This window comes from Calonectris borealis, chromosome 1 (genome assembly GCF_964195595.1).
Source record: "Calonectris borealis chromosome 1, bCalBor7.hap1.2, whole genome shotgun sequence".
NCBI classification, from domain to species: Eukaryota; Metazoa; Chordata; class Aves; order Procellariiformes; family Procellariidae; genus Calonectris; species Calonectris borealis.
The window spans coordinates 43,113,650-43,131,294 of record NC_134312.1 but is presented as its reverse complement, the minus strand read 5'-3'; the positions used below and the strand labels follow the sequence as shown (position 1 = coordinate 43,131,294).

Here is a 17,645-nt window from a genome sequence, read left to right as displayed (position 1 = left end):
TTTTAAATACTTCCAGGGGTGGTGACTCCACCACTTCCCTGGGCAGCCTGTTCCAAGGCCTGACCATTCTTTCAGTAAAGAAACTTTTCCTAATGTCCAGTCTAAACCTCCCTTGGTGCAGCTTGAGGCCATTTCCATTATAAGTAGCTGTGTCCCTAATGGCTGGCTGTCTCTGCCATAGAGCCTGCAGTGAATGGAAAACAAACCTTTTTCACCGTAACATTTTGTGGGGTTGCTTTGGTATCGAGGTGTTACGATGCACAGGACTTACTGCGTAGGAGTACTCTACCGAGACAGCTGCAGATTAATACCATTCCTACTCGGCAGTTGACCAAGCTCTGGACTATCACATCAAACTCAGGTTTAAGAGCAGCTTTTGTCCTTTCCTTGGTAGTGCTAGGACCCTTAATTAATTAAGATGGTGGAGGGTTTCAGCCTCTTGAGGATGGGATCTGACAAAGTAGCTGCAGCGCAACAACAGAGCAGAATAAAATTCTGTCTTTAAACACTCTGGCAGAAAATGTGACTTGAACTCAAGTTGATGGGCAAGGAGTAATTGCAGTTAAACACATCAAGTGCAGTGTAGATCTACTCTGTGCAAACACACCAGTTGGGTGAAAGCCGTAATGTCAGGGGCCTTGACTCTGCTAACATAACTCTTCAGGAACTGCTGCTAATAAAGGTCTACGATTAGGAGACAATTACTTTTGCCTTAGCCAGATCTTGAGTAGAAAGTTCACAGAAGAGCTTGGCTTCTTATAGGGGCTGGAGCAGCTCCCAACACAAGCCTGCAGGGCCCGAGCACCTGCGATTGCTCTTCTTGTGAAGCAAACAGGAGTCGCCTCCTCAACAGCAGACGCGGGATCAGACCCCCAAAGGCCTTATGTGAGAATGAGGTACTTACGCCTAAAACGATTATGCAAAAATCACCCAGTTTAAGGCAACTTATTTTTCTGCAAGTAACCACCATTTAGTATGAGCAGCTTCGCGATTTTTTTTTTTAATATTTTTATTATTTTTTTTTAATTGAGTCCTAAGTTTCTTGAGCACCTGAAGCAAACCTTCACCAGTGTGCTCAGGTTCCTCTGCCAAGCTCCTTTTGCAAAGGCTTCCTGTGGCCTACAGTAAGGAGGAGGCACGTGAGACCTGGGCATCTACGCCTCTTAAAAGCGCAAACCGTGCCTCAGAGGAGCACGCCTGAGCCTCAGCAGGTAACAGGCAGTTGTAGGGGTGTCTTTCCATCCCTTCCAGTGAAGGGCATGCTATTGCACAGCAAGGGCTTCACTAGAGGCCGACCACATCTGTGGGGAGGCATGAGCTCCGTCCCAGTGGCTACAACCCACGTGGTGGTGTGGGGTGGAGGCTCAGTTTCAGCTCTCATCGTGCCCAACAGAAGTTAGTTAAAGAAGAGATTTGAAACTCTGTCTGGTTTGGGAAGCAGGCTGATACTTTTTGGGGAATGCTACAATAAAATAGTAAGCAAATGTGTCAGCGCGGTTGAAGGCAGAGTTTCAAGCAACATCTACGACTGCGGTCTGAGGCAGTGAAGCAGTGCAAGCCAAAAGCCTTATTAGAAAAATAAAATACTAGTCAAAATAATACACAAAGAGCATTTTGTACAGGTCACAAAGGAACAACGTAGATATGAGGAAGAACAGACAGCCGGCTCAAAATGTGAGCCAAGAGCTTGTACAGTTCACAGGGAGGGAAAAATTACAACTGAAAAAGACAACAGTAAGGCAGAAGCAGCACAGGTTTCAGGTGGAAGCGAGACAGAAAGAAACAGCACAGCCCAGGAAACCTGGGCAGAAACCTTTGGTCCTGCTACTCATACTGATAATCCTAATACTTTTCTCCTAAAAAAAAAAAAAAAAAAAAAAAAAGTACTTTTCTCCTTTGCCAACTTGATGCTTATGCAGGAAGGGTTGATCCCCTCTGACTCTTCCAACCTGAGCAAGGACAGCTGTAACTGAGAAGCGGTATCCAGGCCCCAGCAGCCGAGGACATGAAGACAGTAACAACATCCCCTTTCCATAGCCTCGTTACCTGATGGAAGTTCTTCCTCTTCTCAGGAACGGCATTAGATATTGTTGACTGGCACTGTTGGATAGACAGAAAGCAAAATAATGCTCTTGACACACGACTGGGCAGATGAAACCGCTCCCCGTTAGTTGATGTAGCTACTGTAATTGATCTAAACCCGCCACATTAGCACAGCTGGCAGGTGTGATTTATGTTGACAAAAATGGGCATCTAACATATTGTTCATTTACCTATAAAAAAGAGCTTTCAATTCTTAGAAAAATGAACAGAAGCAGCGATCAGAAGTGATTTAAACCGCTAAAAATCAAGGGCTTTCCTTTCATTTCCTGGAGGGAGTTATATCAGTAACTCACAGCTCTGCACTGTTCTACATACCAACAACTTATTCAATGACAGGAAAAACAAAGGAATGAAGGAAAAAAGAAAACTTGTAACCATAAAGACAACATACTTGTCAAGAAATGAGTACCCTACACTGAAGTGCTTTCACTTGTTACTGTCAACTTTTCAGCTGCAGCAAAGCACTGATGAATATTCCAGCCCAGGCTGGAGTACAGCTTTGAGTTAGTCTCAGTTTGGAGCCCTCGTTCCAGGAGAGACTGGTTTTCAAAAGTACTCTGACTTCATGATCTGGAGATCTTAAGTAGTATGCAGGATTGGAGGCAATGTGAATATGGCACTAAATTTATAAGATAACAGCACTAAGTTTGTAAGATACTGCAAATAAATTCAACCTGGCAATTTTTACTGATGTCCATAGTGGATAAAATCCAAATGCAAGCATTCACAAGTAAACATTGCTTTCATAGCAAAAAAAAATCTGATTTTCCTTAAAGGCAGCTCATGGGAAGTGCGAGGGAGTGAACTCTAATCAAGCCGTAATGAGGGTGCAGAGGGCAGGCTTCTTCCCAAATAAAACAAACCAAGTAACCAGCCTTCAAGTCATCAGGAGCCCACCCGTACCTCCCAAGAGCAGCAACTGCTCTGATGGAGCACTGCAAATCTCTGATGGAGATCTTCCGCACAGAATGTCTTTTTTACAAAAGAAAGTACCTTCCCTGATCTTTACCGGAGAACTCAAAGGGTGGTCAGCAGAGGCGAGCTTGGGCCCAGCCTCACCAGAACCATTGCTTGGGGGAGAACAGCAGCAACAATTCTCAATCAGTATCAATATTGAACCCACATCCAGCAGAACACAGGGACTTTTTTCTCCCCATTAGGTGTGCTCTTAAGTCCCAGCCTTATCCTTTAATACATATTGCTGGTTATAAATATCCTGATTAAATTCCAACATGGATGGTTACCTTGTTTCTACTCAAAATCCAACCTTTAGAACAGACCAGAAGCGTCAAGGTATTCTGTCTCCTGCAAGTGCCACCTAGAAGCACACATCTTGGTCATACCTACTAGCCCTATGTGGATGTCTTGTTTACCTTCAGAATACCTCCAATGTCATTAAATATGTACATTTTTTGACCACCTGAAACTAGAATGAATTCTCCCTTAAGAAACGTTACCTTGCCAGCATGCTTTGCTCAAAAGAAAGAAGTATCTAATTAGTGAACAGTAACTCTAATTGGTAGTACACAAAGGTGTACTTTACCAAAACCCAGTGTAGTAGTTCACAGGATTTCACATCAGCACAGGATTGGGTGCATGCTACCTTTAAGACATGTGTAAATCTTTCTGGAAAGACTTTACTAAAATAAGATGCAAGATACCAGCCATTTTCTCATGATACGGCTTCCGAAATTGGACAGAAACAACACTGTGTGAAATCACATCCCAAGTCAAGACAAACACTGCATCTAAGAGTCAATATTTATTTGATTAATAACTTACAAAATTTAACAGATTTAATTTATGTAAGGAGAGCTAATTTATTAAACATTTTACAGATTTTTTTGTTCACAATGTAATACATCAAGATCTCGACAGTATTAAAATAATACTTGGCACAGTTATAAATAAAGAATATACCAAAAAATCCATAGCTTAAAATGTAGTGATGCTGTTTTACACAGTAATTGAAAAAAAATCTGGTGGACATCAAAGAATACAGAAACCTGCAAAGAAACAGCACATGTTTAGGGCCAAGACAAAATTCCCATTTATTCTACCTATGTCAGATTAAGTTGATCTGATCTGCTGTTGGTCTGGATCAGCTTTGTTAAGTTTCAGAAGCAATGCAGTTTTGGTTCAACAAGTGAATTTTGATGACAGATAAATGCTGCATAGTTGGCTCCCCCCTGCTTGATTTTATGATTTCACATAAAAAGATTCAGTGTTACTCAAGACAAGTTACATTTTGCACTGGAAACTTCATACATCCCAAATCCATATATGCAAGTTAATTTTCACAACTACTTACTAGTGCTCAAATTCTGCAGGTCTCAACAAAACTGTTACCAGAGAGCTATTAACAAGTAAATAGTGCAGAATTCACCACGTATTACCAAAGATCACCTCCTCTTTTGCAAACATTTTTGACATGGACTGCATGACACAATTCATGGCAGTTAATGCTACTGGGCAACTAAAACCAAAACTCGTATCACGTACTGAACTGCTCTTCTGGTGTTAGGCGATATTTAATAAAGTGGACTGAAGTTCTTCAAGTCAACCGACCCCCAACAGAAATGTGAAAAAAAAAATGAACAAATATGCAGAACATTACTGGTGATTAAAATAAACAACACTGCAAAGTCTTCATGCTTTTTTCTGATTAGAAAAAGATGAGTAACTGATGTCAAGTGTTTTCACTGAAATAGAACGTGTCTTCGTTAGGATTATAAATTTTGTCTGACAAAAATAGCAAAAGCTTCTTGCCACCCCTACACCCAAACCTCTCCCATTAAAACTGCGTCCAAGACGATGTTGATTTTTCCAGTATTAAACATTCAAGTACTCTAATGCTGCACTTCTGTAAATCCTGATATCTGGTACTTGCAAACTAAGTGTGTGTCTTGAGGTCAATGAACAACTACAGAAAAAATGTTTACTTGCAAATACTGAACATCAACTATTTACAGTTTCACTGCTCCTCTTACTAAGGCAAGGGCCGGGAATACCACTAGATTGCTTTATTACCTGTAATCTGCATATTACAGAAAACGCTAATTTTGCCAAGCATCAAACATGCAGTGAATTTGCAGGGCATAATGCCTATTAACAGCAATATTGAACATCACTAAAAGCTCATTAGGTATCTTCCTACACTTTTTTGGTTGAATAAAATGAAAATGAGCAGCTTTAAATACACTAAACACACACTCACAGAGAGAAAACTGTTTGATAAATTATTTATATACAGATACACATTCTTTACACTAGTCTCAGACATCTGCTCTCAGGTCCCTCCCCAAACTCCCCTCACAGGTTTCTCGAACCACTGGGTTGCTACAGCACTTAGAAGAGAACTAACCTGATTCTCAGTCTCTCTGTAAACAATAGTTAAGGAAGCAGTGAACAATTCACTATGAGTATATGAAAACACCATAACAAAAATCAGTGCATCACATTCAAGAAAAGCCCCTTTGGAATGCAATTTCAGATCATTCCTTACCTTCCAAACATATCTGTAGCATGAGAACTTAAAAAAAAAGAAATTAAGGGTGATTTCCACAAGCCAATACACCATCTTCTTCAGAACGTTGCGTTACATTTTCTGTGTGCGTGTGCTATTATTGGGATTTTAAATTTTTTTTTTTAAAGTTTGGTTTCCGTTATTTTACACCCAAACAAAATAAGCATTTCAGACAACTTTGGGTTCTTCTTCTGCAGTTGCATTCAATTTAAAACTATCTTGTCTTTTTATAATTGAGATTTTTGCTTTCACATCTGTGGTTTCCCCTATGCGATTTCTCTTCCAACATGTCTCCAATTACACTACACTGTACTGTATGAGGACAAAACCTAATATTGAAACATTGCTAGTTTGTTAAGTTGCTTATACAATTACTTCAAAGATAATGAATTTTTTCGACTTTTTTCCTGAACATTATATACTGTAATCTAGTTTTACAGGTGTATCATGCATTTAAGCAGGGCTTTAACTTTGACAGAAGAGCTTTCCTTATTTGCGCAATTGTTTATTTCAGACTATATAATCTCAGAACAGGGTTATTACAAGTATTTAGTTGTACCACTAACTGGTGGCAAAAACAATCACCAAAAAATGTGGGCAACGTACTTTTTCTCAACATATCTGACGTGCCCTACTGCTATAACTTAACACGTTACAGGGGATTCCCACCACATGATGTTTATAACAGTATTGAAAAGCACATTTTTCAATGTACATAATACTACAGAAAATCTGTATTAAAAAATCACATTACAGGAACTACAACATAGCGATCAGTGAACTCTGCATCATGAAATTTAGTTTCATATTCTAGATTCTTGTTTCAGTGGAATTACTCATATCGGGAAGTAAATTTTTCTGCTCAGCACAACGTAGCTACTTATGTCAATACTTCAATAATCTCATGCTCCATTGTGAAAGACCTTAAATAAAAACCCCAACAACAAATACTGTGAATATGCTGTTGCGAATAATTTTCATGTTAAGAACTGTTAAAATCCCTTTTTGATCTTCCTCCTCTTCCTTATCAGGTTTGGCAGTTTATTCTGTCCATTTTTACTTTTGTTAATAAAATTCTGATGAAGAGAAGGTACTTTAAGATTCATCATCAGCCCTACACATAGCATGCTACTCTTCAAGGGATGCGGATTCGAGAGAGAGAGAAAATTTTTCAGGCACCACTCAGATATGATATGCTCACAGGATGAAGGTGGTGCTACACTAGCTGGTACCCTGATCCTGAAGTTTGGTCATATTCTATTGTATACTGCCTTGTCCAGTCCACGATAACAGGCCGAAAAAGACCACAGCATCTGAATTCAAAGAAGTCTATAATGTTCCTTATACATCCATGGCTAAAAACAAAACAAAGAAACAGGTTAGCAAGCAATATCATAGCTCATCTAACAAAGTACAATATTTTTTTTCTACCTACAAATTCGATTCTTCACCCTTTAAGTTCCCAACTGTAGAAAACCAATTCAGTTAAGAATTATCTTAGTGCTTGCTGATGAGCAAGTTCTGAAATAAGCAGCAGTCACCAGACTGGTGAATGTTTGATCCTTGGACACAACCAGAACACTCACTTTCTTCCACTATCTACCAAAACCGCATGGAGAAATGTAACATGTTATTGGCAGTGCACCGTCATGTAGCATAGCATGGTAATTCAGATCACTTTCTAAAAGGAAAGTTGCATTGTACAGATGGATGCAAGACAAAACAGTATGAAGTTAATGTCTTCCTAGAATAATTTCCATTTTTATTAATGTCTACTTCTGTCATACATACTGGTTCACCAGCTGCAGGTCGAAGATCAATTAAGTCCCTAGACAGCACAAAATTAAGAAAGCATTATCTGAATTAAATAAACTATTCGAGTGCTTTCTGCTGCTGAATCAATTAATTGTCAAATATTTAAGATACCTACATCAAAACACCAACATGTTGGGTTTTTTTAAATTTAATTACACACAGGCTGAATAGATCACAGTTTTCAGGAAGAGAAGGTCATGTTATGATATATGCAAGGACAGGTCTAAGCAACAATGAGATGACAACTACTTGATGCGATGCTTCATCTGACAGGTGATGCCAAGTCAGTTATTTTAGACATCTGGTGTTATTTTCAGGAGTCATTTTTATAATAGCAGCTATTTCAGTGAAAATGGTTTGTGAATGTGACATTGATTTGGAGATAAAACCAGCATTTTTTTCCTATTCTGTGCACCGCCTTATGTCCTTCAGGCAAAAGAATTGTTTTTGTTACAATTCTTATCTGTAGGAAGACTGCAACTGCACAGAGATGCTTGTCTACTTCTCACTAGAAGTTTTGTATGGAAGGATATTAAAAAAAGATCACACAAACTTCTCTTGTAGCACAAAATCAAACTGCAACAAGAACTTCTATCTCCTGTTCCCCTGAAGGAGCAGCAGTTCCCACAGGAGATGCAGCATATGCAGCAGGACGAGACATGCTTCTGTCGCTTCGCTGCTCCTTTTGTAACGTGTCCTCAACCCACCAATATTCCAGTCTCATGCCTTCATTTATTTCCTGGTTTGGCTCTGTAAGCTGCTCCATGCCGCCATATTCCCATCCCGGTGCCGTATCATCCCCAAGCTCCTCTCTCAACTTGCACCCTCAGCACTACAGAAACCAGAATCCCAACCTACCCTTTACATACTGATACCCAAAAGCCCATGTCTCACCCATGCAACACCCACTTCAGTTCCTTCAGGTACATCCTGCTCTCTTCCCACAAATAGCTTTGCCCATGCTCTTCCTCCTGAGTAGGAAGGAAATGCTGCCTCTTTTCTCACAGTAAAGAAACCAAGGAGAGCTACTGCACAGAGCAAATTGAACAGCACATTAAATATCAATCAGGAGGAAGTGCTCGGTGTGGAAGTGAAGATCCAGGTCAACATCGACACCAGGCAGTAAGCAACTACCTCTGGCTTGGGCATCTGATTTATAAAGAGGATATTTATTTCCCCATAAACTCTACAGCAAAATATGATCACTGCTGGAAAGTATTATTTTCTGTGTTTAAGCATCCCTGTCTAAAGCCATTACAAAACATTTATCACTTCCTTTAACTGGATAGAATGTTTTACTGTAAAAATAGCTGACAGATTCAGCATTCCAAGTAGTGAAAATACTTAAAACGTATTTAGCTATGTTCTGTTTCAACAAGCTACACAATTCAAATGTATGCAAGACTACACAAATAAGAAATATGTTTACACTTTAAAACTTACTTGAATGGGCTTTCAATAGATGTGGTTGTAACTTTAAAGTGCTTGTATCTTCTTGCATTCATTCTTTCATTTGTAGTGATACCTAAGCAAGATATCTGAAGACAGGAAAAAGAGTAAGCAATTTAGCTTACGTGAAAACATGCAAACAAGCCCTGCATGAGCCAGACTGGACCAAATTTACTGTTTTATATTCCTTCTTTCGAAGAAGGAATTTCTGTCTGGGGCAATTATGAGGTCTCAACATAAAACACCATACAACAGCTGTACCAGATTGTGCAAAAGGTTTAATTTTTAAAGTGATAAGAAATAAATCATGATCACTGAATAAATGTGACTTCTTAGTTCATAATAAAGAGATGCCTTTACTATATTGTGAGCTGAAGTGTACTGTAAATAATAGATTCAGGAGTTACTTTACAGAGCATTTGAACCACTTTTTTTTTCCTCTTGACATTCTGGTTATAGCTCCAGTAATACATTTTTCCCCATTTATAAATTTGTTGCAGTAACAGAACATTTCTATCCACAGGACAAAAAGATGACCAGAAAAAAGTGTTGGGTTTTTTTTTGTTGTTGCTTGTGTTTTTTCCTTTTTACAGAACCATTTGGCCCAAAGGCCATGATTTTCTGTAACAGCTTTCCAACTACGTTAGCCTAAAAGGGTATCTTAAGTAACACCCGAGTTTACTGTAATGTGATGTAACTGGAAACAAAAATGTGAGAACTCCCCTAGCAGCTTTATACTACAGCAAGATAAAATCTTGTAATTCCTAGTGAAATATAAAAAGTAAACTCTGCTGCATGTTACAAAAGCAAGAACATTGAGAAAGTTAAGTTTGGGCTGGCTTGCCTCATTTGGATGTACTTAGTATCTCAAGCATTTTCTTCGCCTCCGTGAAACCCAGTGAAGTTTTATGTCTATGTACATAAATAGGCTCTCAATGGCCAACTTTTGAAATAGGAGGTAAAGGTTCTAAATTATTTTTCTAAGATAGTAGGTAGTGTTTTGGCAATAACCCTGGCCAGTTCAAAACAAGGACAAGTCCAAACTTTATGGCGGAGGGGGAAAAAAAAAGAGCAGCAAGAGTAAGGGCTGTGCAGTTGCAAACCAAAAGAAGCAAATTAGAGAATATCTTTATCAATTCCATATCTTTATCAATTCCATCATTATAGCAAACTCCAAAGAGATTTGTCAAGAACAATCCTAAGTTTTCTATGAGTAAAACTCTTAGGAAAATTAGTAATATGACTGTGTGTTCAGTTTTCATTTTTCCAGGATTAGTGAAGAAGTCAAATGCTAGAATTATTTTGCTTAGTTACACATATGATACAAAATACAATGAGATGTATTTTTCCAAGTGGCATAATTCAAAGATTCATCTGTACACAGATTGTATTAACAGGAATCTTCAATGGGGAACTTAATGGATCATGATAGAAGTATGATGGAAGGCTCTCCAGAAAGTTACATGCTTATTCTGCAATAGAAGTCTGGTGGGTTAGACTGCTTTGAAAGCCACCTGCAATACACGTAGTTCCTCTGCTCTTTTGGCTTGGGCAGGAAAGACCTCTAAAGGACGGAATGGCTCTCGCTTACACATACAAGATTTTGAAATTGTATATGTTGTAAATGATGAATATTGTAGAGAAAGAAGGACAAAACTTAAATTTCCTGAAAGCTTTTACCTATGCCTTAGAGGATGATTTTTATTTCCAGGATGTCTGGAAAGATTAAATTGCTAAGTCTCATGGTTCGTTAATGACAAGTCATACTGAAAGGCTTTCAAGTCATACTGAAAGGCTTTCAGTATGACTTGTCTTTCCTTAAAAAGGATGAAGAAAAACTTGGGTTTGGTCAGATTACAGTACAGGAATGTAATCACAAATCACACTGAAGCAGTGTAAGAAATTATTGCAACACCTTTGAAGTTACCACCCTCTTTCAGCTAATGACATACTGCATTATTCCAAGTTCAACCCACAGATCTTATCCTCCATTAGTCTTTATTGCCTTCCTCTGGTCTGTTTTGCCTTTTTGTCATTCTGACAATGGAAAGCGGGAGGTAGGTATTTTAACCTCTTACAAAAAAAAAAAGCACACGTGAATGAGAAGTGAATGATGACTAATATCCAGAGACAACAGATGCCTGCCTCCTCTAGCGTGGCTGAGAGACTGAACACTTGGTCTTGCATAATGAACATCAAAATTTAAATGACACAACTGTTTGATATTCTTATGTCACTCCCAAGACTCAGCATTACAAATAAAGTGCTCTTCCATACCTGATACATCTGACACATAAGTAACACTGCCACCCACATGAAGTGAAAAACACTGTTGAGAAACATCCAAAACATCCATGGAGAACAGGTAGCAATCTGTGTAATATAGGTCCAAAATCCATCCTTTGCATAACTTGTCTCACAGTGGAAACCCCAGTCTAGAGAAAAAACAAAATGTCAAAAACCATACAGAAGATTTAAGATATGTTTATTGTACATCAACATAATGCCCACATTAGAATGTATTAAATTATATAAGAAAATGACAATGTGCCAAAATACATTTACTTGCTCTCTCTTCCTTTCCCAACTCCTTGAATACATGATATATGCACACGCTTGGCTGTGATGAAGAAAAAAAATCTAGGACAAGAAAAACACCATCTTCTAACTTAAAATATCCAATATAGTCAATTATTAATATGCAGTTCAATTCCAGAATAAAAATATCCATAACTCTGATAAGGCAAAAATCTGTAAAAATCCATACCAGGAGATTTATTCATAAACAAAATATTCATAAGCAATTAAAAAAAGCCAAAAACCCACATTTACTCACAAGAGATACATCCATAAATCATCCAGCAGATCATAAAAAGCAGGAAAAACAGGTATCCCATAAAATAGCGATGGTTCCCTGCTCCTAAAGTTGCGCAAGAACAACAAGGATCAAATTACTACACTTTCAGAAGACAGACAACACTACATCAGAAAGTTTAATTGCTTGCTTAGAAGTACTGCTTATTATGGTATACAGAAATATTACTCTCCAATATTAAGCCAATATAACTTCAAGACAGTGAAATTAGCTGGTTTACTTATGATTTTTTTTTTTTACTTCTGAGACACCAATGTTTTGCTTTCTTCAATTTCTGTCATATTACAGCTGCAATTCACACAAATGCACTTCATTTGTAACCTCTTTCATGAGCTAATAAAATCACTGATAGACAATTTTTAGAACAATGTTGGTGACAGCTGTTGCAGAGCCCTGAACAGCCAGAAATTACACATCAATAAATATTTTTAAAATTCCATTAAAAAATCGTCAGACTGCAGAGTTCACTTTCTTAAAAGAAATGGAAATATGAATTGATAATAAGCTAACTCACAGTTAGTTATCACTCCCTTGATAAGCTAACTTTGGTTTAAATCTGCTTGATGAAGCTAGCTAAAAATAAAATATCTCACAGAACTTGTAAAACAAATACATGTAAATGAATAGACAAGGCCTAACAACCTGGCTAAAATAATGGATGGGATAAAAACCATTCTGCTTAAGACAGAATTTAAATGCAAGAAAATTCAGTTACTAGAAGACTGATCTAGTTTTACCATTAATAGAGCTAAAAAGATGCCTCTTATGTGAGTACATCATAATTCTGAAGTACTCAGCCTTCCTTCTGTTTGTAAAATATGTCCACTGTTGCAACCTTCCAACAGCTCTAGGCTGTAAACTAAACCCACAGAGATGATAATGGGCTACAAAAGATTTGGCTATCATCATCTACCAGCACAGCATTTACTTCTTCATTATGTCAAATGTTTTGCCTGCTAAAACAAGAGTGTCTTCTGGAGGCAGAAAATAATCAAGTGCTTTTAGCAAGTGAACAGAAAGACTATATAAATAAGAGATGAGGAAAAATACACATACAACACAAGCTAGACTAAACACAAGACATTTCCTTGAAAATCAAAAAAGTTCCTTCAGACATAAAACATGTTGTAACATTGCCTTCAATCACCTAAGAGCATATGAGAAACAGCATTGGGAATGTCGCTAAGGTCTCTCTTTCATTTGCATTCTAAATTTCAGAACTGTAAGTTTCATAAAAGACATTTTTTTAAAAAATGGAAGTTAAACAGTGACCTAGAGGTTCATCTGAGAGGCATTTGATGAGATGCTCCCTTCAGCAGCATCTTCCATGATAGTAAACCAAATTCTGCTTAACAGGAAATCCGTCTGTATTTGGTAAACACACACATGTAGCATTTAAAACTGTAAACGAGATAGGTACAATCTTGGTCACAGTTAAAAAAAAGACTTTGGAAAAAGAAAGTGGAGAAAGTGCCTTTCTTCTGTATCTTAAATAAGATTGGGCAAAACATAGCACTATTCTCTACAGTTTCACCCTGGACCGGCAGGAACACAGTCAGTTATCCTCCACAGTTAGAACAATGCTGTAAGAATTGTTGCTAACTTCTTTTACATGGTCGTGCTTATATTATACTTAAGTAATAACATATAATAAAGATAACTGATTTTTTTACTGATGGAGTTATATTGATTTAGATGGTTTGTTCATTTCTTAATTTTTCCTACTTTTAGCTCCTTGGAGAAGAATCTTTATTGGGGGGAAAAAGCGATCATTATTCTAAACCATAAAATAATTTCTCATATACACAAGACCTACCTGCTGAGTCAGAACAATAATTCAGTACAACGTCAGCATAACCCATGTGACATAAGGGTTTAAAATTTGGCTCTAGCTCCTTTCATGCTATTACTTGAAAACTACATTTCTATTGCAAGTCTGCTGTTTGTGTTTGAAATGTAACTACAAGTTTAATAAAATCTGTTATTTGTCATCTTCAAACAACCAACTGTAAAAAACATAATGTCATTTTGATACTCCATTAAAAAGATAGGTATAATCACCTTTAGAGACTTGCTCACTGTAATTTTAGCTAGAATTTTGCGGGTATGATGAAAATAATTTGCCCCAATTGCCAATTTATCTATTTTTCAAAGATTCTGCACTTTTTGTCAACCTCTTCAGAGTGGTAAAAAAATTCTCTCTCAATCTCTTTATGAGGCAAGTTTTATCCCCAAAGGATTTCTTTTAGAGTGTCTGTACACACTCTTACAATATTTCTCAGTCCTATCTTTAGTTAAATTCTTATCCTTCTAACACATTCAAAGGAAGACTACATAAAACATATCCAAATTCCACCTTTCCAGAAAGGCGTGATTCATGTTTCCCTTTTTGGCAAACATACCACAAATGCTGTTTTGAGAATGGATTCTGTTTTGTAATCCTATGCTCAGAGTCACCATGAACCAATCTGAGAGAGATAGAAAAGCCATATAGTCATTTAGACCACCACTCCCTCCAGTTCAGGGCTGCTCCCATAATGTGACTTCTGATGCTTTTTTCCCAGACTACTTTCAAGCGTCCTAATGTTTACTTTTACCTCCAGTCATCCCAATCTGTACAAGACCACTAGTAGGAGGATTCTGCTTTTCCATCACCATTGTTTTTTAAAAACCGTTTCCTCTACCTAACTTCATCCCACTACTCACATACTCTGTTATTACACACAAACTGAAGTCCTTCCTCTCCCATCTGTTTTTTGTTCTTTTCCAGTTACTGATTAAAATACTGCATCTTTGTCCCATTGACAAGTACTCCTCAGCACTCTTGCAAAACACACTGTCGCTAAACACTCTCCAAAACCTGAGCCCATGCCCCCCTGCCTGTTTTAATTAAAAATTTCTTAGTTCTGCATTGTAAAACATCTAAAATATAAATCAAAAGTAGCTCAGGTAGTAACATCAGTAGGAAATATAAAATAGAAGGGAGTGATATAAGTCCATCTCAATGAGACTTCAGTGATGCTCTATTACAATTCAAACGCCAGCATTGACTATTTTACTCTTGATCGTAAGACCGAACTACTGTGACTATCCATCATTATATATATTTGGAAGGACTACAACGAAGCATTTATTGGCTGTCAGCTGTCAACGAATCCAGGTCCTAATTCCTCCCCAAGATTAAAGCTACCTCTGCTTGTGTCCTAAAAAAATAAACCAGTGAAGCAAGCTGCACTCATTTCCTAGCTGTGAAGTCTTCAGTACTCCCTGCCTAATAATGGCTTTCAAATAAGTTTCTCAAAAAGTATGACAGGGAATAGCAGCATTTAGAGACATTACTCCTGTTCTATATCCACTCCTTTCATCATCACTGGGGAGAATAAAAGACTACCTGGGGGGTCAAAAAGAGAATACCTCAATAGGAAGTCATTCTGTATCTAACTGTTATAATCATAACATTTTTTAATACGTATACTTTCCCACTAAATTACTAAAAATTCTTAGTAAAGATGAAAATTTTTATCTTATGTAATGGATAATAGTCAGTTGTGGAATCGGTACATGCCTTTTCTGCAAACATTAAAAAGCAGTTAAGCTTTGCATCTTTTAATAACTAGAGTTTATGTTAATAAAAATATATAGATAGGAAAACTGAATTAGACACAGAACAATTTTGAGGATGGGTATAACAGACGATACAAATGAGAATAATGCAGAGAATCGCATGTAGAAAAAAAAATTAAGCTCAATATTGAAAATGTTTTTCCTTCTATCAAAAGTCCTCAACAGTTTTTCTCAGACTTTGGCAGAAGTCAAGTCATTTTCACCGTGAAATGAAAACAGACAAAACCCTGCACAACACCCAGGGTCTATTTCAGCAGCTTTTCCCTTCTTTATCTGTTAAGACAACATCGTGTTTTAGCAAATTACTCACCTACACAGTTACCCACCCACGGGCAGTGGTGATCAAACTTCGCTATACATCGATTGCATACACCACAGTGTTTGGACCTCACTGGCTTCCGTATCTGTAATGGTTATTAATATTTATTTAGACTAGCAAAAAACCCTGACATTTTTATATATAAACCCCACCCTCAATTTAAATGTAAATTGATTTTTCTATTGTTAACCTCTTAGAAAACTTCAAACTTTATGCTAATTTTTAAAGCAATCTTAGTTATTAAGTTTAACCTATACACTATTTAACACAAACATCTATACCACCTCACTGAAATGATTTTCATGCTATTTTTGTTATATAAAGGGTTTTTTTCCCCCCATACAAATTTCTCCTAGCCCCTCCAGCTACTGAGCTTTGTATAGCAACCAGTTTCATTTCAGCTTTTTAACAATGAAAATACAAAATGAGTTTGAGTTCCATGATTCTGTCAGTATCATTCATAACTGAGCTCTAATATAAACTCTTCCAGCTTATTTTCTAAAGACAGGAATATGACTCAACAAGTGGAAATCAGTGGAACTTGCAATGCTAAATTACTCCCAATAATTTTTTTAAAAGGTTATAATTTTAAAGAAATATAAAATGGCAATAAAAAAAAGAACTGATATTAAGTGTTCTGACATATATACGTATATACACATACGTAATTTTTAAGGTGCTACATCTGTACAAAATTTTCCAGATTCAATTTTGGGAATATTAACATCATTCATGTTCTACATAGGTCAGAGCATTATAGTGTAACACGGATAACCTTGATAATTTTATATTTACTAGTTAACTTTCTAAAAAAGCAATGCATTGCATTTACTATGGTTACCTTTTTTTTCCTTAACCAGTTATTTTTTTTAAAAATTTTCTGTGGTGAAACCAAGTATTAACTAGTCCAAGAAAAGTATTTGCTCGCAATTTGGCAAGCTTTACAAAAATTAAGATTCCCCCCCCCCGATTACCACCAAATTGAGAAATACACTTGAATTTTGAAAAAAATCTTTTACGAAAAGCACCACATAATTTTACTGTGAGTTACAGAGGTGGTGGAATGTCACATGTGATTTTCATAACTTGTTAGGTGTATAACCAACCATCTTGGTAGATATATTGGATACTTGGATTTCGACACTGGCAAGTTATTCCACAGTGATAATTTTTTTCCTCTTACTGTTGCAGGTGTACAGACATATTATTTATTGAAAACACTGCTTAAATTAAAGATTACAAATAAATCCTGCCCTTGAAATTGCATTACTAAGGCCAAAAATGTGTTCAGTATAGGAACATCTGATTTTGGCCTAGCATAAAAAAAAAAAAAAAAAAAAAATCAGTACTGCAATTGATTGAAAAAGACACTACCAAGCAAGTACTGCAGAATATACTGAGGTCCAGACTTCCTGTCTCTGCAAGTTCTACTATTGTCTGCAGAAAAAAGAGAAAAGAAAAAAAAAGAAATTAGAATTTAGCATATAAACAAATGCTGTCAGCCATTGTAATAGCTGCTTTTCAGACCCAGGGTTGTGAACTCTATTTTCTACACACAGGAACAACTTAAATTCAGCTGAAACTGATTTTAAACCTACCTTGTTAAACCAATATGCACATTTATTTCTAAATTAATTCTAGCTTATACTTATTCCTACTCTATCTAGGTTTAAATAGCGAAAAAGCAAGCTTATATTAATTTTGGTACATCCACACAGTGATTAGCACCAGTTTGACTAACCTGTTATTAAACTTACTAAAATTAATGCAGCTGAATTTCTAAACAGGAACACAAATAGAACTAGCTAGCAGGATCAGCCAGTCTAAAAACCAGACTTTCTTTCCAGAGAGGTATCCCATCAAAACCTTAAAATCTATGTTCACCTCTTTCCTTAGACATTGAAGGTTCAAGAAAGAAAAGAAAAAATGCAAAC

At 36.9% G+C, this 17,645-nt stretch overlaps 1 protein-coding gene across 3 annotated transcripts in view; it reads right to left on the bottom strand.

Annotated features, from left to right (window-relative positions):
• Positions 1 to 3,846: 3,846 nt before the first annotated feature.
• The window catches only part of ZDHHC17 (zDHHC palmitoyltransferase 17), a 77,591-nt gene continuing 63,792 nt past the window's right edge, over positions 3,847 to 17,645 (bottom strand). For 2 of the 3 annotated variants that reach the window (XM_075150351.1, XM_075150364.1), the window contains 6 exons: positions 17,086 to 17,148; positions 15,703 to 15,796; positions 11,730 to 11,813; positions 11,171 to 11,328; positions 8,888 to 8,982; positions 3,847 to 6,984 (listed from right to left, as the gene is read on the bottom strand). In XM_075150351.1, the coding sequence (XP_075006452.1) occupies positions 6,846 to 6,984; positions 8,888 to 8,982; positions 11,171 to 11,328; positions 11,730 to 11,813; positions 15,703 to 15,796; positions 17,086 to 17,148 (633 nt within the window). In that variant the 3' untranslated portion in view covers positions 3,847 to 6,845. The remainder of the gene's footprint in view (positions 6,985 to 8,887; positions 8,983 to 11,170; positions 11,329 to 11,729; positions 11,814 to 15,702; positions 15,797 to 17,085; positions 17,149 to 17,645) is intronic. The other variant, XR_012673651.1, reaches the window with a different exon arrangement.